A 27,972-nucleotide genomic window follows, 5' to 3' on the forward strand; every position below is an offset into this window, starting at 1 on the left:
AGCCACCCCATATCCACCCCATCTTCACCCCCTACAAACCCCACAGCGCCCCCCGGCCCAGATCCACGTTTATTCCTCCGGTATCTCAGTGCCCCCCCAAAGCCTGCATGGCCGTGCGCGCAGTTCCCCACAACGACCGCGTGGTGGCGCTGCGGGCCGGGAGCAGCAGCAGCAGCAGCAGCCGGGGGGGGGCCAGCAGGAGGCAGGCGGTGACGGCGGGCAGCGACGCGTAGCACAGCTGGGGGGGGGGGGCGCCTGAAGGGGGGGGGGGGGGGGGCAAATAAGTGCCCCCCTATTGACCCCTATTGCCCCCCCCCAGACCCAATATTGCCCCCCTATTGCCCCCCAGACTCCCTATTGCCCCTATTGCCCCCCTATTGCCCCCATTGCCCCCTGTTGCCCCCTATTCCCCCCCAGTCCCACTATTGCCCCCCATTACCCCCCTATTGCCCCCCCCAGACCCACTATTGCCCCCCCATTGCCCCCATTGCCCCCCCAGACCCACTATTGCCCCCCTATTGCCCCCCCCAGACCCACTATTGCCCCCCTATTGCCCCCTATTGCCCCCTATTTGCCCCCCCAGTCCCACTGTTGCTCCCTATTGCCCCCATTGCCCCCTGTTGCCCCCATTGCCCCCATTGCCCCCCCAGACCCCCCTATTGCCCCCCATTGCCCACTATGCCCCCCCCAGACCCACTATTGCCCCCCTATTGCCCCCCCAGACCCCCCTATTGCCCCCCTATTGCCCCCTGTTGCCCCCATTGCCCCCCCCCAGACTCCCTATTGCCCCCCAATTGCCCCCCAGACCCACTATTGCCCCCCTATTGCCCCCCATTGCCCACTATGCCCCCCCCAGACCCACTATTGCCCCCCTATTGCCCCCCCCAGACCCAATATTGCCCCCCCCAGACCCCCAATTGCCCCCCTCAGACCCACTATTGCCCCCCAGGCCCCCAATTGCCCCCCTATTGCCCCCCATTGCCCCCTGTTGACCCCCCCAGACCCACTATTGCCCCCCCATTGCCCCCATTGCCCCCCCCAGATCCAATATTGCCCCCCTATTGCCCCCATTGCCCCCTATGGCCCCCATTGCCCCCCCAGACCCACTATTGCCCCCTATTGCCCCCCCAGACCCCCTATTGCCCCCCTATTGCCCCCCCCAGACCCCCTATTGCCCCCTATTTGCCCCCCCAGTCCCACTGTTGCTCCCTATTGCCCCCATTGCCCCCTATGGCCCCCATTGCCCCCCCAGATCCAATATTGCCCCCCTATTGCCCCCTATTGCCCCCAATGCCCCCCCAGACCCACTATTGCCCCCCTATTGACCCCTATTGCCCCCCCCAGATCCAATATTGCCCCCCTATTGCCCCCTGTTGCCCCCCCAGACCCACTATTGCCCCCCCCAGTCACACTATTGCCCCCCCCAGTCACACTATTGCCTCCATTGCCCCCCTATTGTCCCCCCCAGACCCACTATTGCCCCCCCATTGCCCCCATTGCCCCCCCAGACCCACTATTGCCCCCCCCAGTCACACTATTGCTTCCATTGCCCCCCTATTGTCCCCCCAGACCCACTATTGCCCCCCTATTGCCCACAACGACCCCCTATTGCCCCCTATTTGCCCCCCCTGTCCCACTATTGCCCCCCATTGCCCCCATTGCCCCCCCAAACCCAATATTGCCCCCCCATTGCCCCCCATTGCCCCCCTATTGCCCCCCCAGACCCAATATTTCCCCCCCTATGGCCCTCAATTGCCCCCCCAGACTCCCTATTGCCCCCCTATTGCCCCCCCCAGACCCACTATTGCCCCCCTATGGCCCTCAATTGCCCCCCATACCCCCTATTGCCCCCTATTTGCCCCCCCTGTCCCACTATTGTCCCCCATTGCCCCCATTGCCCCCCCAGACCCACTATTGCCCCCGTATTGCCCCCTATTGCCCCCATTGCCCCCCCAGACCCACTATTGCCCCCCCCAGACCCACTATTGCCCGCTATTGCCCCCCTATTGCCCCCTATTGCCCCCCATTGCCCCCCCCCAGACCCAATATTGCCCCCCTATGGCCCTCAATTGCCCCCCTATTGCCCCCCCCGACACACTATTGCCCCCCCAGACCCACTATTGCCCCCTGTTGCCCACTGTTGCCCCCCCAGACCCACTATTGCCCCCCTATGGCACTCAATTGCCCCCCCCAGACACACTATTGCCCCCCAGGCCCCCAATTGCCCCCCATTGCCCACTATTGCCCCCATTGCCCCCCCAGACCCACTATTGCCCCCCCATTGCCCCCCCCCACCCCCCTTATTTGCCCCCTACCTCCTGCCCCCCCCCCCCGGGGGCAATAACGCTCCACCAGCAGCTCCTTCATCCTCCATAGGGCCGCCCCATAGAGCCGGGGGGGCAACGGCGAATCTATGGGGCAGAAATGTGGGGCGAGGGGGGGGGTGGTCGGGGGGGGGGGGGGCAGAAATGTGGGGCGGGGGGTTTTTTTTTGGGGGGGGAGGGGGGACTCACTTTGGGACCCCCCAGGGCCAAGGCCGCTGTGGGAGGTGCAGTGAAGGCGGTCGATGAGGAGAAATCTGTGGGGCAGAGACCCACACTTATGGGGCTGGGACCCACACTTATGGGGCTGGAGGCAAATTTGTGGGGCTGGGAGCCACACTTCTGGGGCTGGAGCGACACTTATGGGGCTGGGACCCATATTTATGGGGCTGGAGCTACATTTGTGGGGCTGGACCCACGCTTATGGGGCTGGAGCCACACTTATGGGGCTGGGACCCACACTTATGGGGCTGGAGGCACATTTGTGGGGCTGAGACCCACACTTATGGGGCTGGAGGCACATTTGTGGGGCTGGACCCAGACTTATGGGGCTGGATCCACACTTATGGGGCTGGAGTCACATTTATGGGGCTGGAACCACACTTATGGGGCTGGACCCACACTTATGGGGCTGGAGGCACATTTATGGGGCTGGACCCACACTTATGGGGCTGGAGGCACATTTGTAGGGCTGAGACCCACACTTATGGGGCTGGAGTCACATTTATGGGGCTGGACCCAGACTTATGGGGCTGGAGGCACATTTATGGGGCTGGGACCCACACTTATGGGGCTGGAGCCACACTTATGGGGCTGGGACCCACACTTATGGGGCGGGAGTCACACTTATGGGGCTGGACCCACACTTATGGGGCTGGAGGCACATTTGTGGGGCTGGACCCACACTTGTGGGGCTGGAGTCACACTTATGGGGCTGGACCCACACTTATGGGTCCCACCCCCCACTTATGGGTCCCAGGCCCACACTTAGGGGGCAGCCCCACACTTATGGGTCCCATCCCTCACTTATGGCTCCCAGCCCCACTTATGGGTCAGAACCCCCCACTTATGGGTCCCACTCCCAACCTATGGGTCCCAGCCCCACACTTATGGGTCCCACCCCCAACTTATGGGGCAGCCCCCAACTTATGGCTCCCACTCCCACACTTATGGGTCCCAGCCCCACACTTATGGTTCCCAGCCCCACACTTATGGGTCCCAGCCCCACACCTATGGGTCCCACCCCCCACCTATGGGTCCCAGCCCCACACTTATGAGTCAGCCCCACACTTATGGGTCCCACCCCACACCTATGGGTCCCAGCCCCACACTTATGGCTCCCAGCCCCACACTTATGGGTCCCAGCCCCACACTTATGGGTCCCACCCCACACTTATGGGTCAGAACCCCCACTTATGGCTCCCAGCCCCACACTTATGGTTCCCAGCCCCACACTTATGGGTCAGCCCCACACTTATGGTTCCCAGCCCCACACTTATGAGTCAGCCCCACACTTATGGGTCCCACCCCACACCTATGGGTCCCAGCCCCACACTTATGGCTCCCAGCCCCACACTTATGGGTCAGCCCCACACTTATGGCTCCCAGCCCCACACTTATGGGTCCCGCCCCCCACTTGTGGGGCAGCCCCCCACTCACGCCATGACATTTTGGGGCAGGGTTTCCGGTGGGTTTCGGGCGCAGCTCCGCAGCTTCTCCACAGCGGGACCCAAAAAGTGGGGCACGAGCTGGGGGGGGGGGGGGGCAGAAATTAGGGGGGGGTCCAGACCCATAAGTGACCCCCAAGTGACCCCTCTGCCCCACAAGTGACCCATAAGTGCTTCCCCTGCCCCATAAGTGGCCCATAAGTGCCTCCTCTGCCCTATAAGTGATCCCTAAGTGACCCCTCTGCCCCATAAGTGACCCATAAGTGCCCCATAAGTGACCCCCAGTGCCCCATAAGTGAACCCTAAGTGCCTCTCCTGCCCCATAAGTGAACCCTAAGTGACCCATAAGTGACACCCAGTGCCCCATAAGTGACCCATAAGTGACCCCTCTGCCCCATAAGTGACCCCTAAGTGACCCCTCTGCCCCATAAGTGACCCCCAAGTGCCCCCCCTGCCCCATAAGTGACCCATAAGTGACCCATAAGTGACCCCCAGTGCCCCATAAGTGACCCCTAAGTGCCTCCCCTGCCCCATAAGTGAACCCTAAGTGACCCATAAGTGACACCCAGTGCCCCATAAGTGACCCCCAAGTGACCCCTCTGCCCCATTAGTGACCCATAAGTGACCCCCAGTGCCCCATAAGTGACCCATAAGTGCCTCCTCTGCCCTATAAGTGATCCCTAAGTGACCCCTCTGCCCCATAAGTGACCCATAAGTGACCCGTAAGTGACACCCAGTGCCCCATAAGTGACCCCTAAGTGACCCCTCTGCCCCATAAGTGACCCCTAAGTGACCCCTCTGCCCCATAAGTGACCCCCAAGTGACCCCTCTGCCCCATAAGTGACCCATAAGTGACCCCTCTGCCCCATAAGTGACCCATAAGTGCCCCATAAGTGACCCCCAGTGCCCCATAAGTGCTCCCTCTGCCCCATAATTGACTCCCCCTGCCCCATAAGTGACCCCTAAGTGCCCCCTTGCCCCATAAGTGACCCATAAGTGACCCCCCAGCCCCACTCATTGCCCCCCCCAGTCCCACAATTTCCCCCCTCATTGCCCCCAACCCCCCACAGCCCCACACATTTCCTCCCCCCACCCCCCCAGCCCCACACATTGCCCCCCCAGCCCCCCCCCAGCCCCCCCAGCCCCACACTTTGCCCCCCCAGCCCCCCCAGCCCCACACATTTCTCCCCCCCATCCCCCCTCATTGCCCCACCAGCCCCCCCAGCCCCACAATTTCACCCCCCAGCCCCACACATTTCCCCCCCACACCCCCCCAGCCCCACACATTTCTCCCCCCAGCCCCACACTTCACCCCCCCAGCCCCACAATTCCCCCCCAGCCCCACAATTTACCCCCCCAGCCCCCCTCATTGTCCCCCCAGCCCCACACTTCACCCCCCCAGCCCCACAATTTCCCCCTCCATCCCCCCTCATTGTCCCCCAAACCCCCCCCCAGCCCCTCCCCCAGCCCCCCCAGCCCCACACATTTCTCCCCCCATCCCCCCTCATTGCCCCCCCAGCCCCACACATTTCTCCCCCCAGCCCCACACTTCACTCCCCCAGCCCCACAATTCCCCCCCAGCCCCACACATTGCCCCCCCAGCCCCACAATTTACCCCCCCAGCCCCACACTTCACTCCCCCAGCCCCACAATTTCCCCCTCCATCCCCCCTCATTGCCCCCCAAACCCCCCCAGCCCCTCCCCCAGCCCCCCCAGCCCCACACATTTCCCCCTCCACCCCCCCAGCCCCACACATTTCTCCCCTCCATCCCCCCTCATTGCCCCTTCACCCCCCCAGCCCCACAATTTCCCCCCCAGCCCCACACTTCACCCCCCCAGCCCCACAATTTCCCCCTCCATCCCCCCTCATTGCTCCCCAACCCCCCCCCCAGCCCCTCCCCCAGCCCCCCCAGCCCCACACATTTCCCCCCCCACCCCCCCAGCCCCACACATTTCTCCCCTCCATCCCCCCTCATTGCCCCCCCAGCCCCCCCAGCCCCACAATTTACCCCCCCATCCCCCCTCATTGCCCCCCCAGCCCCACAATTTCACCCCCCAGCCCCACACTTCACCCCCCCAGCCCCACAATTTCCCCCTCCATCCCCCCTCATTGCCCCCCAAACCCCCCCCAGCCCCTCCCCCCAGCCCCCCCAGCCCCACAATTCCCCCTCCATCCCCCCTCATTGCCCCCCCAGCCCCACAATTTACCCCCCCAGCCCCACACTTTGCCCCCCCCAGCCCCACAATTTACCCCTCCATCCCCCCTCATTGCCCCCCCAGCCCCCCCATCCCCCCTCATTGCCCCCCCCAGCCCCCCCAGCCCCACACATTTCCCCCCCACACCCCCCCCAGCCCCTCCCCCAGCCCCCCCAGCCCCACACATTTCCCCCCCACACCCCCCCACCCCCCAGCTCCCCCCCCCCAGCCCCCCACCTGTGTCACTGCAGCCTGCAGGGAGGGCTGGGGGCCGCAGAGCATCAGGAGCCAAAGCCCCCCCCCCACCAACGGCAGCACCAACAGCCGCAGTGGAACCTGGGGGGGGGGGGAATTATTGGGTGGGGGGGGCATTTATGGGGTGGGGGGGGCACTTATGGGGGGCTATGGGGTCACTTATGGGGGCTATGGGGGCACTTATGGGGTAGGGGGGGTGATTTATGGGGGCTATGGGGTGGAACCTGGGGTGGGGGGGGCAGTTATGGGGTGGGGGGGGCACTTAGGGGGTGGGGGGGGCATCTAGGGGGCTATGGGGGGCACTTATGGGGTAGGGGGGGTACTTAGGGGGTGGGGGGGCACTTAGGGGGTGGAACCTGGGGAGGGAGGGGGGGAATTATTGGGTGGGGGGGGGCATTTATGGGGTGGGGGGGGCACTTATGGGGGGCTATGGGGTCACTTATGGGGGCTATGGGGTCACTTATGGGGTAGGGGGGGTGATTTACGGGGGCTATGGGGTCAATTCTGGGGTGGGGGGGGCAGTTATGGGGTGGGGGGGGGCACCTAGGGGGCTATGGGGGGCACTTATGGGGTAGGGGGGGTACTTAGGGGGTGGGGGGCACTTAGGGGGTGGAACCTGGGGAGGGAGGGGGGGAATTATTGGATGGGGGGGGCATTTATGGGGTGGGGGGGTCACTTATGGGGGGCTATGGGGTCACTTATGGGGGCTATGGGGGCACTTATGGGGTAGGGGGGGGGGATTTATGGGGGCTATGGGGTCAATTCTGGGGTGGGGGGGGTGATTTATGGGGTGGGGGAGGTCAATTATGGAGCGTGGGGGGGCAGTTATGGGGTGGGGGAGTCAATTATGGGGTGGGGGAAGCACTTATGGGGTCACTTATGGGGCTGGAGGAGTCATTTATGGGGTGGGGGGGTCACTTATGGGGGCTATGGGGGCACTTATGGGGTGGGGGGGGCACTTAGGGGGTGGGGGGGGATCTAGGGGGCTATGGGGGGCACTTATGGGGTAGGAGGGGGTACTTAGGGGGTGGGGGGGCACTTATGGGGTGGAACCTGGGGAAGGAGGGGTGGGAATTATTGGGTGGGGGGGGCATTTATGGGGTGGGGGGGGCACTTATGGGGGGCTATGGGGTCACTTATGGGGGCTATGGGGTCACTTATGGGGTAGGGGGGGGGATTTATGGGGGCTACGGGGTCAATTCTGGGGTGGGGGGGGCAGTTATGGGTTAGGGGGGGTACTTAGGGGGTGGGGGGGCACTTAGGGGGTGGAACCTGGGGAAGGAGAGGTGGGAATTATTGGGTGGGGGGGGGCATTTATGGGGTGAGGGGTCACTTATGGGGGCTATGGGGGCACTTATGGGGTAGGGGGGGTGATTTATGGGGGCTACGGGGTCACTTATGGGGTGGGGGGGGCAGTTATGGGGTGGGGGGGGTACTTAGGGGGTGGGGGGGCACTTATGGGGTGGAACCTGGGGAGGGAGAGGGGGAATTATTGGGTGGGGGGGCATTTATGGGGTGGGGGGGTCACTTATGGGGGGCTATGGGGTCACTTATGGGGGCTATGGGGTGACTTATGGGGTAGAGGGGGTGATTTATGGGGGCTATGGGGTCAATTCTGGGGTGGGGGGGGCAGTTATGGGGTGGGGGGGCACTTAGGGGGTGGGGGGGCATCTAGGGGGCTATGGGGGGCACTTATGGGGTAGGGGGGTACTTAGGGGGTGGGGGGGCACTTAGGGGGTGGAACCTGGGGAGGGAGGGGGGGAATTATTGGGTGGGGGGGCATTTATGGGGTGGGGGGGGCACTTATGGGGGGCTATGGGGTCACTTATGGGGGCTATGGGGTCACTTATGGGGTAGGGGGGGTGATTTATGGGGGCTATGGGGTCAATTCTGGGGTGGGGGGGGCAGTTATGGGGTGGGGGAGGTCAATTATGGGGTGTGGGGGGGCAGTTATGGGGTGGGGGGGTCAATTATGGGGTGGGGGGGTCATTTATGGGGTGGGGGAAGCACTTATGGGGTCACTTATGGGGCTGGAGGAGTCATTTATGGGGTGGGGGGGCACTTATGGGGTGGAACCTGGGGAGGGAGGGGGGGGAATTATTGGGTGGGGGGGGCACTTATGGGGTGGGGGGTCACTTATGGGGCTGGAGGAGTCATTTATGGGGCTGGAGGGGTCATTTATGGGGGCTATGGGGTCACTTCTGGGGTGGGGGGGCAGTTATGGGGTGAGGGGGGGTCACTTATGGGGCAGGGGGGGGCCATTATGGAGGGCCATGGGGTCACTTATGGGGTGAGGGGGTCATTTATGGGGTGGGGGGAAGCACTTATGGGGTCACTTATGGGGTGGGGGGTCACTTATGGGGCTGGAGGAGTCATTTATGGGGTGGGGGGGCACTTATGGGGTGGAACCTGGGGAGGGAGGGGGGGGAGTTATTGGGTGGGGGGGGCACTTATGGGGTGGGGGGTCACTTATGGGGCTGGAGGGATCATTTATGGGGGCTACGGGGTCACTTATGGGGTGGGGGGGGCACTTATGGGGTGAGGGGGGGTCACTTATGGGGCAGGGGAGGGCCATGATGGAGGGCCATGGGGTCACTTATGGGGTGGGGGGAAGCACTTATGGGGTCACTTATGGGGTGGGGGGCGTCATTTATGGGGTGTGGGGGATCACTGATGGGGTGTGGGGGCGCTATGGGTCACTTCCGGTATGAATGGGTTGATTTCAAGGTCACTTCCGGGTCAATCTGGGTTTAGTTATGGGACAGACCTTCCACTTCCGGGTCACTTTACAGGGCGGATGTTTCACTTTTGGGTTCCTGTGGGCTCACTTATGCGTGGGGGGGGAGGAGGAAGGAAGAGGGGATGGGGGTCACTATAGGTCACTTCCGGTATGAATGGGTTCCTTTTAGGGTCACTTCCGGGTCAGTCTGGGCTTAGTTAAGGGACAGGTGTTTCACTTCCGGGTCCCTTAAAAGGCTGGTTTCACTTTTGGGTTCCTGTGGGGTCACGTATGAGGGGGGGGCGGAGGAAGGAAGAGGGGATGGGGGTCGCTACGGGTCACTTCCGGTATGAATAGCTTCCTATCAGGGTCACTTCCGGGTGAAACTGCGCTTCCGTTTTGTGACGTCCTACCCACTTCCGGAAGACAGGGGGTGGTGGTGGAACTTCCGATTCTCACCGTCGGACTTCCGTGGGGGAGAAAAACCGGAAGATCCTTGGCGGTGGTGGAGTTGGAGGAACAGGAAGTGAAGAGAGCACCCAAGATGGCGGCGTCGCTGTGGTGCAGCGCCTTCCATTGTGGGGTAGAAACCAAAGGCCGCCCCCAGGAGCTTTGAATGCAACAAAGGCCGGAACGGGAAGCGGCGCACAGAGACAGCAGCACATCCTGGAAAAAGGGGAGCCCACTTCCGGTTAAACACACCCCACTTCCGGTCGGACATTCGGCCAACTTCCGGTTGCGGTCATAAGGGGAGTGGATGGGGGGGGAAAGGGTATGAGGAGCCCACTTCCGGTTAAACATCGCCCACTTCCGGTAGGACATTCGGACAACTTCCGGTTGCGGTTCTAAGGGGAGTCCATTGGTAGAAAGAGGGGGGGGAAGAGAAGGGATAGAGGAGCCCACTTCCGGTTAAACACCGCCCACTTCCGGTCGGACATTCGGACAACTTCCGGTTGCGGTCATAAAGGGAGTCGATTGGCGGAAGGGGGGGGAGGGGGAGAAGGATTAGAGGAGCCCACTTCCGGTCAAACCCGCCCACTTCCGGTCGGACATTTGGCCAACTTCCGGTTGCTGTCCTAAGGGGAGTCGATTGGGGGAAGGGGGGAGAGAAGGATTACAGGAGCCCACTTCCGGTTAAACACCCCCACTTCCGGTCGGACATTCGGCCAACTTCCGGTTGCAGTCCTAAGGGGAGTCGATTGGGGGAGGAAGGAGCTAAAACTGCCCGCGCTTCCGGTTGGGGCACAGCCCACTTCCGGTCAAACATCCCACCCACTCACCCACCCACTTCCGGTCGGACATTCGACCAACTTCCGGTCAGAAGCCCCAACATTTCTGGCCCTGGGGAAGTCGGGGGGGAGCTTTGGGGGGAGGGGGGGGAAGGAATGGAAACAGCCCTCATTTCCGGTCGGAAGACCCTCATTTCCGGTCGGACGTTCCACCAACTTCCGGTCACATCCCCCTCATTTCCGGTCGGAACGAGTTAGACGTGCCCGAGTATCCGGTCGGAACACATTTTCGCCGGACCTTCATCCCCCACTTCCGGTCCGCTGATACAACCCCGCCCCCCAACTTCCTGTCCGTTTCCCTCATAGGGAGACACTGGGCGGTACTTCCGGTGTAGCGGGCGCCGTTCTCACCTCCATTTCCGGTCGTGGCGGGGCCGGAAGTGGGCGGGGCAACGGCGCCCCCCCCATCGCGTCTGCACCAATCAGAGCGTCCAGCAGCGGGAAGCAGCGCTGTTATTAATTAGCAGCTTCGTTAATTGCATTCATTAGCACACGGCTCAGAGCAGCCCCACCTCGGCTCCGCTTAATTAGCTTTTAATTGGCACTTAATTAGCTCAAGATCTCATTAATTGACTCAATTATCCCGCTAATAAGCTCGAATAACCCGTTAATAATCGTATGCCTCGCTAATTAAGGCAGTAATTACACCAATTAACTCAGATACTTAAGCTCATCAGCACTTAATTGGCTTAATATCTCATTAATTAACTCAGTTATCCCGCTAATAAGCTCGAATAACCCGTTAATAATCGTATGCCTCGCTAATTAAGGCAGTAATTACAACAATTAACTCAAAGACTTAAGCTCATCATCACTTAATTAGCTCTATATCTCATTAAGTAACTCACTTATCCCGCTATAATCATATATCTCACTAATTAAGGCAGTAATTACACCAATTAACTCAAATACTTAAGCTTATCAGCACTTAATTGGCTTAATATCTCATTAATTAACTCAGTTATCCCGCTAATAAGCTCGAATAACCCATTAATAATCGTATGCCTCGCTAATTAAGGCAGTAATTACACCAATTAACTCCCAGACTTAAACTCATCATCGCTTAATTAGCTCAAGATCTCATTAATTAACGAAGTAATCTCGCTAATAAACTCAAATAACCCATTAATAACCGTATACCTCGCTAATTAAGTCAGTAATTACACCAATTAACTCAAACGTTTGGCCCTACAGAGACTTAATTAGCTCCAGATCTCATTAACCCACTAATTAACACCCAACACGATTAATCCCCACGATTAATTACCTCCTTAATCACCCTCCCCCTAATTACCCCCCACCAATCACCCACCAGCCAATTACCCCTCGATGACCGCCCACTAATTAACCCCCGTGCTAATTATTCCTCTCCAATTATCCCCTGCTAATTACCCCCCTAATCACCAACCAACACCCCACCCATCTCCCCCCCCACCCAATTAAATACCCCATTAACAACCCAACTAATTACCCCCGTCCAACCACCCCGCACCCAGCAGCCCCCCCCTTATGACCTCCCCCTAACGAACCCCCAATTAATTAATTAAGAGCTGTTAATTACCCTCAGTTCCCTCTTGAGGCGCTCGTGGCCGTGCTGCGCCTGCAGCTCCTCGCCTCCCAGCACCAAAACCTGCGGGGGGCGGCCGGCAGGGGGCGCTGTGGGGCGCTGTGGGGTTTCTATGGGGCTCTATGGGGTTTCTATGGGGTTCTATGGGGTTCTATGGGGTTCCTATGGGGCGCTGTGGGGTTTCTATGGGGTTCTATGGGGCTCTATGGGGGTTTATGGGGTTTCTATGGGGTTTCTATGGGGCGCTGTGGGGCGCTGTGGGGTTTCTATGGGGTTCTATGGGGCGCTGTGGGGCGCTGTGGGGCGCTGTGGGGTTTCTATGGGGTTCTATGGGGTTTCTATGGGGGGCTGTGGGGTTTCTATGGGGTTCTATGGGGCGCTGTGGGGTTTCTATGGGGTTCTATGGGGTTCTATGGGGTGCTGTGGGGTGCTGTGGGGTTTATATGGGGTTCTATGGGGTTCTATGGGGTTTCTATGGGGTTCTATGGGGTTCTATGGGGCGCTGTGGGGCGCTGTGGGGTTTCTATGGGGTTCTATGGGGTTCTATGGGGTTTCTATGGGGTTCTATGGGGCGCTGTGGGGTTTTTATGGGGTTTTTATGGGGCTCTATGGGGCGCTGTGGAGTTCTATGGGGCTCTATGCGGCGCTATGGGGTTTCTATGGGGTTCTATGAGGCGCTGTGGGGCGCTGTGGGGTTTCTATGGGGTTTCTATGGGGCGCTGTGGGGCGCTGTGGGGTTTCTATGGGGTTCTATGGGGCGCTGTGGGGCGCTGTGGGGCGCTGTGGGGTTTCTATGGGGTTCTATGGGGTTTCTATGGGGGGCTGTGGGGTTTCTATGGGGTTTCTATGGGGTTTCTATGGGGCGCTGTGGGGTTTCTATGGGGTTCTATGGGGTTTCTATGGGGTTTCTATGGGGTTCTATGGGGCGCTGTGGGGTTTCTATGGGGTTCTATGGGGTTTCTATGGGGCTCTATGGGGTTTCTATGGGGTTCTATGGGGCTCTATGGGGCGCTGTGGGGTTTCTATGGGGCTCTATGGGGTTTCTATGGGGCGCTGTGGGGTTTCTATGGGGCTCTATGGGGTTTCTATGGGGCGCTGTGGGGTTTCTATGGGGCTCTATGGGGCTCTATGGGGTTTCTATGGGGCGCTGTGGGGTTTCTATGGGGTTCTATGGGGTTCTATGGGGTTTCTATGGGGCGCTGTGGGGTTTCTATGGGGTTCTATGGGGTTCTATGGGGTTTCTATGGGGTTTCTATGGGGTTCTATGGGGTTCTATGGGGTTCTATGGGGTTTTTATGGGGTTCTATGGGGTTTCTATGGGGTTCTATGGGGTTCTATGGGGTTCTATGGGGTTCTATGGGGTTTCTATGGGGCGCTGTGGGGTTTTTATGGGGTTCTATGGGGGTTCTATGGGGTTTCTATGGGGTTCTATGGGGTTTCTATGGGGTGCTGTGGGGTTTCTATGGGGCGCTGTGGGGTTTCTATGGGGTTCTATGGGGTTTCTATGGGGTTTCTATGGGGTTCTATGGGGTTTCTATGGGGCGCTGTGGGGTTTCTATGGGGTTTTTATGGGGAGCTATGGGGTTTCTATGGGGTTTCTATGGGGTTCTATGGGGCGCTGTGGGGTTTTTATGGGGTTTTTATGGGGTTCTATGGGGCGCTGTGGGGTTTCTATGGGTTTCTATGGGGTTTCTATGGGGCGCTGTGGGGTTTCTATGGGGTTCTATGGGGTTTCTATGGGGCGCTGTGGGGTTTCTATGGGGTTCTATGGGGTTTCTATGGGGCTCTATGGGGCTCTATGGGGCGCTGTGGGGTTTCTATGGGGTTCTATGGGGTTTCTATGGGGTTTTATGGGACGCTGTGGGGTTTTTATGGGGATCTATGGGGTTTCTATGGGGCGCTGTGGGGTTTCTATGGGGTTCTATGGGGCGCTATGGGGTTTTTATGGGGATCTATGGGGTTTCTATGGGGTTCTATGGGGTTTCTATGGGGTTTCTATGGGGTTCTATGGGGTTTCTATGGGGCGCTGTGGGGTTTCTATGGGGTTCTATGGGGCTCTATGGGGTTTTATGGGGTTTCTATGGGGTTTCTATGGGGCGCTGTGGGGCGCTATGGGGCGCTGTGGGGTTCTATGGGGTTCTATGGGGTTTCTATGGGGCGCTGTGGGGTTCTATGGGGGGCTGTGGGGCGCTGTGGGGTTTCTATGGGGTTCTATGGGGTTCTATGGGGTTTCTATGGGGCTCTATGGGGTTCCTATGGGGCGCTGTGGGGTTTCTATGGGGTTCTATGGGGTTCTATGGGGTTTCTATGGGGCTCTATGGGGTTCCTATGGGGCGCTGTGGGGTTTCTATGGGGTTCTATGGGGTTCTATGGGGTTTCTATGGGGCTCTATGGGGTTTCTATGGGGCGCTGTGGGGTTTTTATGGGGTTCTATGGGGTTTCTATGGGGCTCTATGGGGTTCTATGGGGTTCCTATGGGGCGCTGTGGGGTTTCTATGGGGTTCTATGGGGTTTCTATGGGGTTTCTATGGGGTTCTATGGGGTTCTATGGGGTTCTATGGGGCGCTGTGGGGTTTCTATGGGGTTCTATGGGGTTTCTATGGGTTTCTATGGGGTTTCTATGGGGCTCTATGGGGTTTTTATGGGGTTTTTATGGGGTTCTATGGGGCTCTATGGGACGCTATGCGATTCTTTGGGGCTCTATGGGGTTTCTATGGGGCTCTATGGGGTTCTATGGGGTTTCTAGGAGGTTCTATGGGGCTCTTTGGGTGTCTATGGGGCGCTATGGGGCGCTGTGGGGTTCTATGGGGCTCTATGGGGTTTCTATGGGGTTCTATGGGGCGCTGTGGGGCGCTGTGGGGTTTCTATGGGGTTCTATGGGGTTTCTATGGGGTTTATATGGGGCGCTGTGGGGTTTCTATGGGGTTCTATGGGGTTCTATGGGGTTTCTATGGGGTTCTATGGGGCGCTGTGGGGTTTCTATGGGGTTCTATGGGGTTTCTATGGGGCTCTATGGGGTTTCTATGGGGCGCTGTGGGGTTTCTATGGGGTTCTATGGGGTTTCTATGGGGTTTATATGGGGCGCTGTGGGGTTTCTATGGGGTTCTATGGGGCTCTATGGGGTTTCTATGGGGTTCTATGGGGCGCTGTGGGGCGCTGTGGGGTTTCTATGGGGTTCTATGGGGTTTCTATGGGGTTCTATGGGGTTTCTATGGGGTTTCTATGGGGTTCTATGGGGCGCTGTGGGGTTTCTATGGGGTTTCTATGGGGTTTCTATGGGGCGCTGTGGGGTTTCTATGGGGTTTCAATGGGGTTCTATGGGGCGCTGTGGGGTTTCTATGGGGTTCTATGGGGTTCTATGGGGTTTCTATGGGGCGCTGTGGGGTTTTTATGGGGTTCTATGGGGTTTTTATGGGGTTCTATGGGTCCCTATGGGGTTCTATGGGGCGCTATAAGGTTCTATGGGATTTTTATGGGGTTTTTATGGGGTTCTATGGGGCGCTGTGGGGCGCTGTGGGGCGCTGTGGGGTTTCTATGGGGTTCTATGGGGTTTCTATGGGGCGCTGTGGGGTTTTTATGGGGTTCTATGGGGTTTTTATGGGGTTCTATGGGTCCCTATGGGGTTCTATGGGGCGCTATAAGGTTCTATGGGATTTTTATGGGGTTTTTATGGGGTTCTATGGGGCGCTGTGGGGCGCTGTGGGGCGCTGTGGGGTTTCTATGGGGTTCTATGGGGTTTCTATGGGGGGCTGTGGGGTTTCTATGGGGTTTCTATGGGGTTTCTATGGGGCGCTGTGGGGTTTCTATGGGGTTCTATGGGGTTTCTATGGGGTTTCTATGGGGTTCTATGGGGCGCTGTGGGGTTTCTATGGGGTTCTATGGGGCTTCTATGGGGGGCTGTGGGGTTTCTATGGGGTTCTATGGGGTTTCTATGGGGTTCTATGGGGCTCTATGGGGTTCTATGGGGTTTTATGGGGTTTCTATGGGGCGCTGTGGGGTTTCTATGGGGCTCTATGGGGCTCTATGGGGTTTTTATGGGGCGCTATGGGTTTCTATGGGGTTCTATGGGGTTTCTATGGGGTTCTATGGGGTTTCTATGGGGTTTCTATGGGGCGCTGTGGGGCGCTGTGGGGTTTCTATGGGGTTCTATGGGGTTCTATGGGGTGCTGTGGGGTTTCTATGGGGCGCTGTGGGGTTTCTATGGGGTTCTATGGGGTTTCTATGGGGTTCTATGGGGTTTCTATGGGGTTTCTATGGGGGTTCTATGGGGTTCTATGGGGTTTCTATGCGGTTCTATGGGGCGCTGTGGGGTTTCTATAGGGTTCTATGGGGTTCTATGGGGTTTCTATGGGGTTCTATGGGGTTTCTATGGGGTTCTATGGGGCTCTATGGGGCTCTATGGGGTTTCAATGGGGTTCTATGGGGTTCTATGGGGTTTCTATGGGGTTTCTATGGGGTTTCTATGGGGTGGCTGTGGGGTTTCTATGGGGCGCTGTGGGGTTTCTATGGGGTTCTATGGGGTTTCTATGGGGCGCTGTGGGGTTTCTATGGGGTTTTTATGGGGTTCTATGGGGCGCTGTGGGGTTTTTATGGGGTTCTATGGGGTTTTTATGGGGTTCTATGGGGTGCTGTGGGGTTTCTATGGGGTTCTATGGGGTTCTATGGGGTTCTATGGGGTTTCTATGGGGTTTCTATGGGGTTCTATGGGGTTTTTATGGGGTTCTATGGGGTTCTATGGGGTTTCTATGGGGTTCTATGGGGTTTTTATGGGGTTCTATGGGGTTCTATGGGGTTTCTATGGGGCGCTGTGGGGTTTCTATGGGGTTCTATGGGGTTCTATGGGGTTTCTATGGGGGGCTGTGGGGTTTCTATGGGGTTCTATGGGGTTCTATGGGGTTCTATGGGGTTCTATGGGGTTTTTATGGGGTTTCTATGGGGTTCTATGGGGTTCTATGGGGTTTTTATGGGGTTCTATGGGGTTCTATGGGGTTTCTATGGGGTTCTATGGGGTTCTATGGGGTTCTATGGGGTTCTATGGGGTTTTTATGGGGTTCTATGGGGTTCTATGGGGTTTCTATGGGGTTCTATGGGGTTCTATGGGGTTTCTATGGGGTTCTATGGGGTTTTTATGGGGTTCTATGGGGTTCTATGGGGTTTCTATGGGGCGCTGTGGGGTTTCTATGGGGTTCTATGGGGTTCTATGGGGTTCTATGGGGTTTCTATGGGGCGCTGTGGGGTTTCTATGGGGTTCTATGGGGCTCTATGGGACGCTATGAGATTCTTTGGGGCTCTATGGGGTTCTATGGGGTTCTATGGGGTTCTATGGGGTTTCTATGGGGCGCTGTGGGGTTTCTATGGGGTTCTATGGGGTTCTATGGGGTTCTATGGGGTTCTATGGGGTTCTATGGGGTTTTTATGGGTTTCTATGGGGTTTCTATGGGGTTCTATGGGGTTCTATGGGGTTCTATGGGGTTCTATGGGGTTTTTATGGGGTTCTATGGGGTTCTATGGGGTTTCTATGGGGTTCTATGGGGTTCTATGGGGTTTCTATGGGGCGCTGTGGGGTTTCTATGGGGTTCTATGGGGCTCTATGGGACGCTATGAGATTCTTTGGGGCTCTATGGGGTTCTATGGGGTTCTATGGGGTTCTATGGGGTTCTATGGGGTTTTTATGGGGCGCTGTGGGGTTTCTATGGGGTTCTATGGGGTTTCTATGGGGCGCTGTGGGGTTTTTATGGGGTTCTATGGGGTTCTATGGGGCGCTATGGGGTTCTATGGGTTTTTATGGGGTTCTATGGGTTTCTATGGGGTTCTATGGGGTTTCTATGGGGTTTCTATGGGGTTCTATGGGGTTTCTATGGGGCGCTGTGGGGCGCTGTGGGGTTTCTATGGGGTTCTATGGGGTTTCTATGGGGTTTCTATGGGGCGCTGTGGGGTTTCTATGGGGTTTCTATGGGGTTTCTATGGGGTGCTGTGGGGTTTCTATGGGGTTCTATGGGGTTTCTATGGGGTGCTGTGGGGCGCTGTGGGGTTTCTATGGGGTTCTATGGGGTTCTATGGGGTTCTATGGGGTTTCTATGGGGTGCTGTGGGGCGCTGTGGGGCTCTATGGGGTTCTATGGGGTTCTATGGGGTTCTATGGGGTTTCTATGGGGTGCTGTGGGGCGCTCTGGGGTTTCTATGGGGTTCTATGGGGTTCTATGGGGTTTTTATGGGGTTCTATGGGGTTTCTATGGGGCGCTGTGGGGCGCTGTGGGGTTTCTATGGGGTTCTATGGGGTTCTATGGGTCCCTATGGGGCGCTATGGGGTTCTATGGGGTTTCTATGGGGTTCTATGGGGCTCTATGGGGCGCTATGGGGTTTCTATGGGGTTCTATGGGGCTCTATGGGGCACTGTGGGGTTTCTATGGGGTTCTATGGGGTTCTATGGGGTTCTATGGGGCTCTATGGGGCGCTATGGGGTTTCTATGGGGTTCTATGGGGCTCTATGGGGCACTGTGGGGTTTCTATGGGGTTTCTATGGGGTTTCTATGGGGTTTTATGGGACGCTGTGGGGCGCTGTGGGGTTTCTATGGGGTTCTATGGGGTTCTATGGGGTTCTATGGGGCGCTGTGGGGCACTGTGGGGCTCTATGGGGTTCTATGGGTCCCTATGGGGCGCTATGGGGTTCTATGGGGTTTCTATGGGGCTCTGTGGGGCGCTATGGGGTTTTTATGGGGTTCTATGGGGCTCTATGAGGCGCTGTGGGGCGCTGTGGGGTTTCTATGGGGTTCTATGGGGTTTCTATGGGGCGCTGTGGGGTTTCTATGGGGTTTCTATGGGGCGCTGTGGGGCGCTGTGGGGTTTCTATGGGGTTCTATGGGGTTCTATGGGGTTTCTATGGGGGGCTGTGGGGTTTCTATGGGGTTCTATGGGGTTCTATGGGGTTTCTATGGGGTTTTATGGGACGCTGTGGGGTTTTTATGGGGTTCTATGGGGTTTCTATGGGGCGCTGTGGGGTTTTTATGGGGATCTATGGGGTTTCTATGGGGCGCTGTGGGGTTTCTATGGGGTTTCTATGGGGCGCTGTGGGGTTTCTATGGGGTTCTATGGGGTTCTATGGGGTTCTATGGGGCGCTGTGGGGTTTTTATGGGGATCTATGGGGTTTCTATGGGGCTCTATGGGGTTTCTATGGGGTTCTATGGGGCGCTGTGGGGTTTTTATGGGGATCTATGGGGTTCTATGGGGTTCTATGGGGTTTCTATGGGGCGCTGTGGGGTTTCTATGGGGTTCTATGGGGTTCTATGGGGTTCTATGGGGTTTCTATGGGGCGCTATGGGGTTTCTATGGGGTTCTATGGGGCTCTATGGGGTTCTATGGGGCGCTATGTGTCTCTATGGGGCGCTATAAGGTTCTATGGGGTTTTTATGGGGTTTTTATGGGGTTCTATGATGCGCTGTGGGGTTTCTATGGGGTTCTATGGGGTTTCTATGGGGCGCTGTGGGGTTTCTATGGGGTTCTATGGGGTTTCTATGGGGTTTCTATGGGGTGCTGTGGGGTTTCTATGGGGTTCTATGGGGTTCTATGGGGTTCTATGGGGTTCTATGGGGTTTCTATGGGGCTCTATGGGGCGCTCTGGGGTTTCTATGGGGTTCTATGGGGTTCTATGGGGTTTCTATGGGGTTCTATGGGGTTTCTATGGGGCGCTGTGGGGCGCTGTGGGGTTTCTATGGGGTTCTATGTGGTTCTATGGGTCCCTATGGGGCGCTGTGGGGTTCTATGGGGCGCTGTGGGGTTCTATGGGGTTCTATGGGGCGCTGTGGGGTTCTATGGGGTTTCTATGGGGTTCTATGGGGTTTCTATGGGGTGCTGTGGGGCGCTCTGGGGTTTCTATGGGGTTCTATGGGGTTCTATGGGGTTTCTATGGGGTTCTATGGGGTTTCTATGGGGCGCTGTGGGGCTCTGTGGGGTTTCTATGGGGTTCTATGTGGTTCTATGGGGCGCTGTGGGGCGCTGTTGGGCGCTGTGGGGTTTCTATGGGGCTCTATGGGGTTCTATGGGTCCCTATGGGGCGCTGTGGGGTTCTATGGGGCGCTGTGGGGTTCTATGGGGCGCTGTGGGGCGCTGTGGGGTTTCTATGGGGCTCTATGGGGTTTCTATGGGGTTCTATGGGGCGCTGTGGGGTTTCTATGGGGTTCTATGGGGTTTTTATGGGGTTCTATGGGGTTTCTATGGGGTTCTATGGGGTTTTTATGGGGTTCTATGGGGTTTCTATGGGGCGCTGTGGGGTTTCTATGGGGTTCTATGGGGTTTCTATGGGGTTTTATGGGACGCTGTGGGGTTTTTATGGGGATCTATGGGGCTTCTATGGGGCGTTGTGGGGTTTCTATGGGGCGCTGTGGGGTTTCTATGGGGTTCTATGGGGTTTCTATGGGGCGCTGTGGGGTTTCTATGGGGTTCTATGGGGTTTCTATGGGGCGCTGTGGGTCGCAATGTGTCTCTATGGGTCCCTATGGGTCCCTATGGGTCGCTATGTGTCCCTATGGGTCGCTATGGGTCCCTATGGGTCTCTATGGGTCGCTATGGGTCGCTATGGGTCCCTATGGGGTGCTATGGGGCGCTATGGGTCGCTATGGGGCGCTATGGGTCGCTATGGGGCCTATGGGTCTCTATGTGTCCCTATGGGTCGCTATAGGGCGCTATGGGTCCCTATGTGTCCCTATGGGTCGCAATGGGTCTCTATGGGTCGCTATGGGTCCCTATGGGTCCCTATGGGTCGCTATGGGTCGCTATGGGTCGCTATGGGTCGCTATGGGTCGCTATTGGGCGCTATGGGTCCCTATGGGTCGCTATGGGTCACTATGGGGCGCTATGGGTCGCTATGGGTCGCTATTGGGCGCTATGGGTCCCTATGGGTCGCAATGGGTCTCTATGGGTCTCTATGTGTCTCTATTGGTCTCTATGGGTCCCTATGGGTCGCTATGGGTCTCCATGGGTCGCTATGGGTTCCTATGTGTCGCTATGGGTCTCTATGGGTCCCTATGGGTCTCTATGGGTCCCTATGGGTCGCATTGGGTCTCTATGTGTCCCTATGGGGCGCTATGGGTCGCAATGGGTCTCCATGGGTCGCTATGGGGCGCTATGGGTCGCAATGGGTCTCCATGGGTCGCTATGGGTCCCTATGGGTCGCTATGGGGCGCTATGGGTCGCTATGGGGCGCTATGGGTCGCTATGGGTCCCTATGGGTCGCTATGGGTCGCTATGGGTCGCTATGGGGCGCTATGGGTCTCTATGGCGCGCTATGGGTCGCTATGGGTCGCTATGGGGCGCTGTGGGGCGCTATGGGTCCCTATGGGTCGCTATGGGGCGCTATGGGTCGCTATGGGGCGCTATGGGTCGCTATGGGTCTCTATTGGTCTCTATGGGTCGCTATGGGTCGCTATGGGGCGCTGTGGGGCGCTATGGGTCGCTATGGGTCGCTATGGGTCGCTATGGGGCGCTATGGGTCTCTATGGCGCGCTATGGGTCGCTATGGGTCGCTATGGGGCGCTGTGGGGCGCTATGGGTCCCTATGGGTCGCTATGGGGCGCTATGGGTCGCTATGGGGCGGTATGGGTCGCTATGGGTCTCTATTGGTCTCTATGGGTCGCTATGGGTCGCTATGGGTCCCTATGGGTCGCTATGGGTCGCTATGGGGCGCTATGGGTCGCTATGGGGCGCTATGGGGCGCTATGGGGCGCTATGGGTCGCGGCTGACCATGGCTTCGTGCGCGCGCTCCAGCAGCGCCCTCAGTTCTCCTTCCGACGCCGCGGGCTTCGAGCTCAGCGCCATCAACGTCACGCTAATTAGGGCGATTGCGTCACTTCCGGCCACGCCCACATCCGGATTCACCCACTTCCGGTCCCGCCCGCAGCCGATTCCCCCCCCCGCTTTTAAAAGCCACGCCCCCTTCCCAAGCCGCCAATCAACAACCGCCTCCCATCTGGGGCCACGCCCCCAAACTGAAGCCACGCCCCGTTCGAAAAAGCAGCCTTTCGTTTAGCCCCGCCCCTTTTCCACAACACCCAATCAGTAGCCGCGTCTCCTCTGTAGCCACGCCCCCAGGGAAGCCCCGCCTCATTTTCACTCCACCCAATCAATAACCGCAACCGAGCCCAGCGAAGCCCCGCCCCCTTATCCCACCACCCAATCAATAGGAGCGCCTCCATTGTAGCCACGCCCCCAGCGGAAGGCCCGCCCCTTTCTCACTCGACCCAATCATCAGCAACGTCCCCTCTGCAGCCCCGCCCCCAGCGAGGCCCCGCCCCCTTATCCCACCACCCAACCAATAACCGCGTCCACTCTGCAGCCCCGCCCCCAGCGAAAGCCCCGCCCCCTTTTCACACCACCCAATCATCAGCAACGTCCCCTCTGCAGCCCCGCCCCCAGCGAAGCCCCGCCCCCTTTTCACACCACCCAATCAATATGCGCGAACCACCCACATCCCCCCACCCCACACCTCCAGCCCCACATCCCCCACCCCACACATTCAGCCCCACATCTCCCCACATCCCCTCAGCCCCACATCTCCCCATATCCACCCCACATCCCCCCACCCCACACCCCCAGCCCCACATCCCCCACCCCACACCTCCAGCCCCACATCTCCCCACATCCCCTCGGCCCCACATCTCCCCATATCCACCCCACATCCCCCCACCCCCCACCCCCAGCCCCACATCTCCCCATATCCCCCCCCCATATCCCCCCACCCCACACCCCACAGCCCCACATCTCCCCATATCCCCCCCCATATCCCCCCATCCCCAGCCCCACATCTCCCCATATCCCCCCTCCACCCCCCCCATCCCCAGCCCCACATCTCCCTACACCCCCAGCCCCACATCCCCCACCCCACACATTCAGCCCCACATCCCCCCATATCCCCCACCCCCAGCCCCACATCCCCCCATATCCCCCCCCATATCCCCCCATCCCCAGCCCCACATCTCCCCATATCCCCCCTCCACCCCCCCCCATCCCCAGCCCCACATCTCCCTACACCCCCAGCCCCACATCCCCCACCCCACACATTCAGCCCCACATCCCCCCATATCCCCCAGCCCCACATCCCCCCATATCCCCCCATATCCCCCCCACCCCACATCTCCCCATATCCACCCCATATCCCCCCACCCCCAGCCCCAAGTCTCCCCACATCCATCCTATATCCCCCCCAGCCCCACATCTTCCCATATCCCCCCATATCCCCCCACCCCCCACCCCACAGCCCCACATCTCCCCATATCCCGCACCCCCCACCCCCAGCCCCACATCTCCCCACATCTCCCCATATCGCCCCCCACATCTCCCCACATCCGCCCACCCCCCACCCCCAGCCCCACATCTCCCCATGTCCCCCCCACACCCCCAGCCCCACATCTCCCCATATCCCCCCCCATCTCCCCTCCCAGCCCCACATCTCCCCATATCCCCCCACCCCACACCCCACACCCCCAGCCCCACATCTCCCCACATCTCCCCATATCGCCCCCCACATCTCCCCACATCCACCCACCCCCCAGCCCCACATCTCCCCACATCTCCCCATATCGCCCCCCGCATCTCCCCACATCCGCCCACCCCCCACCCCCACATCTCCCCATATCCCCCCCCATCTCTCCCCCCAGCCCCACATCCCCCCATATCCCCCCCCCGGCCCCATAGGACGCCCCCCAACCCCCCCCCCCCCCAAATTACCCACCTGTCCCCCCCCCTCCACGCCAGCGTCCCCCCGCTGCTCTGCGCCCCACGGATTTCCACGGCGCCGCCGGCCCCGAACACGTGGACGCCGTGCAGGGCGCCGACCAATGGGAACGGCAGCTGGGGGCGGGGCTACGCGTCAGGGGGGCGGGGCTACGCCGAAGGGGGCGGGGGTAATGGGGAAGGGGCGGGGCTACGAGGAAGAGAGCGGGGATAATGGAGAAGGGGCGGGGCTAAGCGGAAGGGGCGGGGCTGATGTGGAAGGGGCGGGGCTAAGCGGAAGGGGCGGGGCTAACGGAAAAGGAAATGGGAAATGGAAGGGGTGGGGTTACGTGGGAAGGGGCGGGGCTAAATAGAAGGGGGCGGGGCTAATGGGAAGGGGCGGGGCTATGAGGAAGAGAGCAGGGATAATGGAGAAGGGGCGGGGCTACGAGGAAGAGGGCGGGGATAATGGGGAAGGGGCGGGGCTGATGGAGAAGGAGGTTGTAAATGGAAGGGGCGTGGTTATGTGCAAAGGGGGCGGGGCTAATGTGGAAGGGGCGGGGCTAATGGAGGAGACGGGAAATGGAAGAGGCGGAGTTATGTGCAAAGGGGCGGGGCTAATGGAGAAGGGGCGGGGCTATTGTGAAGGGGTTGAGCTAATAGAGAAGGGGGCGGGGCTTAGCGGCAGGGGGCGGGGCTAATGACGGAAGGGGCGTGGCTAATGGAGTAGGGGTTGGGCTAATGGAGAAGGGGCGGGGCTAAGCGGAAGGGGCGGGGCTAATCGGGGAAGGGCGGGGCGATTGGGGGAGAAGACAGTAAATGGAAGGGGCGAAGTTATAAGCAAAGGGGGCGGGGCTAATGAGAAGGGGCGGGGTGTATGGGGTAGGGGAGGGGCTAGCAGGAAGTGGGCGGGGCTATGGTTGTGGGGGCGGGGCTAATGAGGGATAGGGGCTAATGGAGAAGGAAAGGGGCTAACGATAAGTGGGTGGGGCTAGGATAGAGGGGGCGGGGCTAATGCGGGAAGGGGGGGCTAATGGTGAAGGGGCGTGGCTACCATAGAAACGGTGTGGGCTAATGGGGGAGTGGGCGGGGCTATTGAGGAAGTGGGCGGGGCTAAGCGAAAGGGGTGGGGCTTTGACATCAGGGGGCGTGGCTAATGGGAAAGGGGCGGGGCTAACGGGGAGGTGGGCGGGGCTAATAAAGGTAGGCAGTTCTAATGAAGGAAAGGGCGGGGCTAATTAGGGCGGGGGCGGGGCTAAATGGAAACGGGCGGGGCCATGGAAGATAGAGGCGGGGCTTATTGGGGGCGGGGCTTATTGGGGGAGGGGCTTATCGGGGGAGGGGGCGGGGCTTACCTGCAAACGTTGCTGCCCCCCCCGGGAACGGCAGAATAATGGCAGCCCCGAGGCCGAGGCCACGCCCACCAAGAGCAAAGCCCCGCCCACCGGCATGGCCACGCCCCCTTCCGTCTCCAGGCCCCGCCTCCTTTGCTGCAAGCAAAGTCAATGGAGGCACTTATGGGGCGCTATGGGGTTCTATGGGGTATTTATGGGGCACTTATGGGGCGCAGGGATGACTTATGGGGCACTATGGGGCACTTATGGGGCATTTGTGGGGCACAGGAAACACTTATGGGGCGCTATGGGGCACTTATAGGGCACAGAGAGCACTTATGGGGCGCTATGGGGCGCAAGAACCACTTATGGGGCACTATGGGTTTCTATGGGGCGCTTATGGGGCATCTGTGGGGCAAAGGAATCACTTATGGGGCACAGCGAGCACTTATGGGGCATTTATGGGGCACTATGGGGCACTTATGGGGCATTTATGGGGCACAGGGGCCACTTATGGGGCACTATGGGGCACAAGGACCACTTATGGGGCGCTATGGGGCACCTATGGGGTGCAGGGACCACTTATGGGGCACTTATGGGGCACTTATGGGGCATTTATGGGGCACAGGGGCCACTTATGGGGCACAGCGAGCACTTATGGGGCAGCTATGGGGCACTATGGGATTCTATGGGGCAGCATGGCACACTTATGGGGCACTATGGGGCACAAGGACCACTTATGGGGCACCATGTGGGCATTTATGGGGCACAGGGGCCACTTATGGGGCACTATGGGGCACAAGGACCACTTATGGGGCACTATGGGTTTCTATGGGGCGCTTATAGGGCATCTGTGGGGCACAGGAATCACTTATGGGGCACAGCAGGCACTTATGGGGCACTATGGGGCACTTATGGGGCATTTATGGGGCACAAGGACCACTTATGGGGCACTATGGGGCACTTATGGGGCACAGGGGCCACTTATGGGGCACAGCGAGCACTTATGGGGCAGCTATGGGGCACTATGCGATTCTATGGGGCAGCATGACACACTTATGGGGCACTATGGGGCACAAGGACCACTTATGGGGCACTATGGAGCACTTATGGGGCACTATGGGGCACTATGGAGTTCTATGGGGCACAGGGGCCACTTATGGGGCGCTATGGGGCACAAGGACAACATATGGGGCACTATGGGTTTCTATGGGGCGCTTATGGGGCATCTGTGGGGCACAGGAATCACTTATGGGGCACTATGGGGCACTTATGGGGCATCTGTGGGGCACAGGGACCACTTATGGGGCACAGCGAGCACTTATGGGGCAGCTATGGGGCACTATGGGATTCTATGGGGCAGCATGGCACACTTATGGGGCACTATGGGGCACTTATGGGGCACTTATGGGGCAGCATGGGATTCTATGGGGCAGCATGGCACACTTATGGGGCGCTATGGGGCGTTTATGGGACAAACCTTAGGCCCCGCCCATAACTTAAGCCCCGCCCCCCTCTCGTGGCCACGCCCCCGGAGAGAAGCCGTTCACCCATTGGTCCCTTTCCCCCAAGCCCCGCCCCTTCCCGCACACCTCCCAATAGGCGCGCGCCACCCTCAAGCCCCGCCCCCTCCCTTAAGCCCCGCCCCTCGCCTTTAAAGCCACGCCCCAACAGAAGCCCCGCCCCTTGAGCGCCAGCTCTCCGTCCATTGGCCCGTTATCTCCAAGCCCCGCCCTACGCCTCCAGGCCACGCCCACACCGAGACCACGCCCCCTCCCTTGCTGGCCCCGCCCCCTTTTCCTTCCTCCCCCCTCCGCTCTCCCCGCTCCCCGCTCACAGCCTCGCTTCGCTCCGACCGGAAGCGCGCGTTGCCCTGGGATACGAAACACCGGAAGGGGCGGGGCTCGTCCCCCCTCTTCCGGTCTTTCAGCCTATCCTCAGCCTTCCACTTCCGGTCTTTCGGTTCGTCCTCTACCCCCGTCACTTCCGGTCCCTCCGCCTATCGCTCATCCCCCCTCACTTCCGGCCCCCCAGCCTGTCCCTCATCCCTCTACTTCCGGTCTTTCCGTCCATCTCCAACCCCTCACTTCCGGTCCCTCCCTCTATCGCTCATCCCCGTGCACTATTGGCCCTCTAGCCTATCGCTCACCCCTCTACTTCCGGTCTTACAGTCCACCCCCTACCCCTCCACTTCCGGTCCCTCCCCCATCGCTCATCCCCCCCCCTACTTCCGGCCTCCCAGCCTATCCCTTACCCTTCTACTCTCGGTCTTTCAGCCCTCACCCCCTCACTTCCGGTTCGTCTGCATATCACTCATACCGCCCACACTTCCGGTCCCCCAGCCTATCCCTCACCTCTCTTCTTCCGGTCTTTCCGTCCATCTCCAACCCCTCACTTCCGGTTCCTCCCTCTATCGCTCATCCCCCTGCACTATTGGCCCTCTAGCCTATCGCTCACCCCTCTACTTCCGGTCATTCCGTGCATCCCCTACCCCCCCACTTCCGGTCCCTCCCCCATCGCTCATCCCCTCACTTCCGGCCTCCCAGCCTATCGCTCACGCCTCTACTTCCGTTCTTTCAACCCTCACCCCCCCACTTCCGGTCCCCCAGCCTATCACTCCCCCCTCTCTCACCCAACATCCGCTTTTAGCCCCACCCTTTCCTCTCCCAAACCGGAAGCGCTAGCCGCGCCGGACCGGAAGCGGACTTTACAACTCATCCAACCGACTCGTCGCGAACGGAGCTCCTCGATTTTTTTCCCACCCTCCGTTTCCGTTCCACTTCCGCTTCCGGTTCGGAACCCACCGCGTGTGTGTGTGTGGGGGGGGGGGTGAGGGTGGTGGCCGCGGGGGGGGCCGAGGTTCGGCCGCTCCATGGTGGTTTCGGCTCCTTCCGCCATGGTGGCCGACGTCGTCTTCGTC

General features: G+C 59.3%; 1 protein-coding gene across 1 annotated transcript; it reads right to left on the reverse strand.

Annotated features, from left to right (window-relative positions):
• Nucleotides 1-27,543, reverse strand: FUZ (fuzzy planar cell polarity protein). Its single transcript, XM_090127957.1, has 12 exons — nucleotides 27,407-27,543; nucleotides 25,074-25,208; nucleotides 23,738-23,856; nucleotides 21,751-21,835; nucleotides 12,009-12,077; nucleotides 10,799-10,897; nucleotides 9,618-9,824; nucleotides 6,422-6,520; nucleotides 3,981-4,069; nucleotides 2,514-2,578; nucleotides 2,316-2,411; nucleotides 1-255 (listed from the first exon to the last, which is right to left on the reverse strand). Exons 1-12 carry the CDS (start codon nucleotides 27,431-27,433, stop codon nucleotides 86-88), a joined length of 1,260 nt encoding a protein of 419 aa, XP_089984083.1. The 5' UTR covers nucleotides 27,434-27,543; the 3' UTR covers nucleotides 1-85.
• Between the last annotated feature and the right edge of the window lie 429 nt (nucleotides 27,544-27,972).

The sequence above is a fragment of the Phasianus colchicus genome, chromosome 31 (genome assembly GCF_987193195.1).
Source record: "Phasianus colchicus chromosome 31, bPhaCol1.hap1.1, whole genome shotgun sequence".
Taxonomy (NCBI): domain Eukaryota; kingdom Metazoa; phylum Chordata; class Aves; order Galliformes; family Phasianidae; genus Phasianus; species Phasianus colchicus.

Bases quoted from the DNA above. Each gene is read 5' to 3' on its own strand.
- FUZ (XM_090127957.1), bottom strand. From the start codon at position 27,433: ATGGACGGAAAGACCGGAAGAAGAGAG. The intron at 2,579-3,980 runs GTGAGTGGGGGG...TCTGCCCCACAG, and splicing joins CTGCCCCAAAATGTCATGGC to ATTTCTCCTCATCGACCGCC. The intron at 2,412-2,513 runs GTGAGTCCCCCC...TCTGCCCCATAG, and splicing joins TGGCCCTGGGGGGTCCCAAA to ATTCGCCGTTGCCCCCCCGG.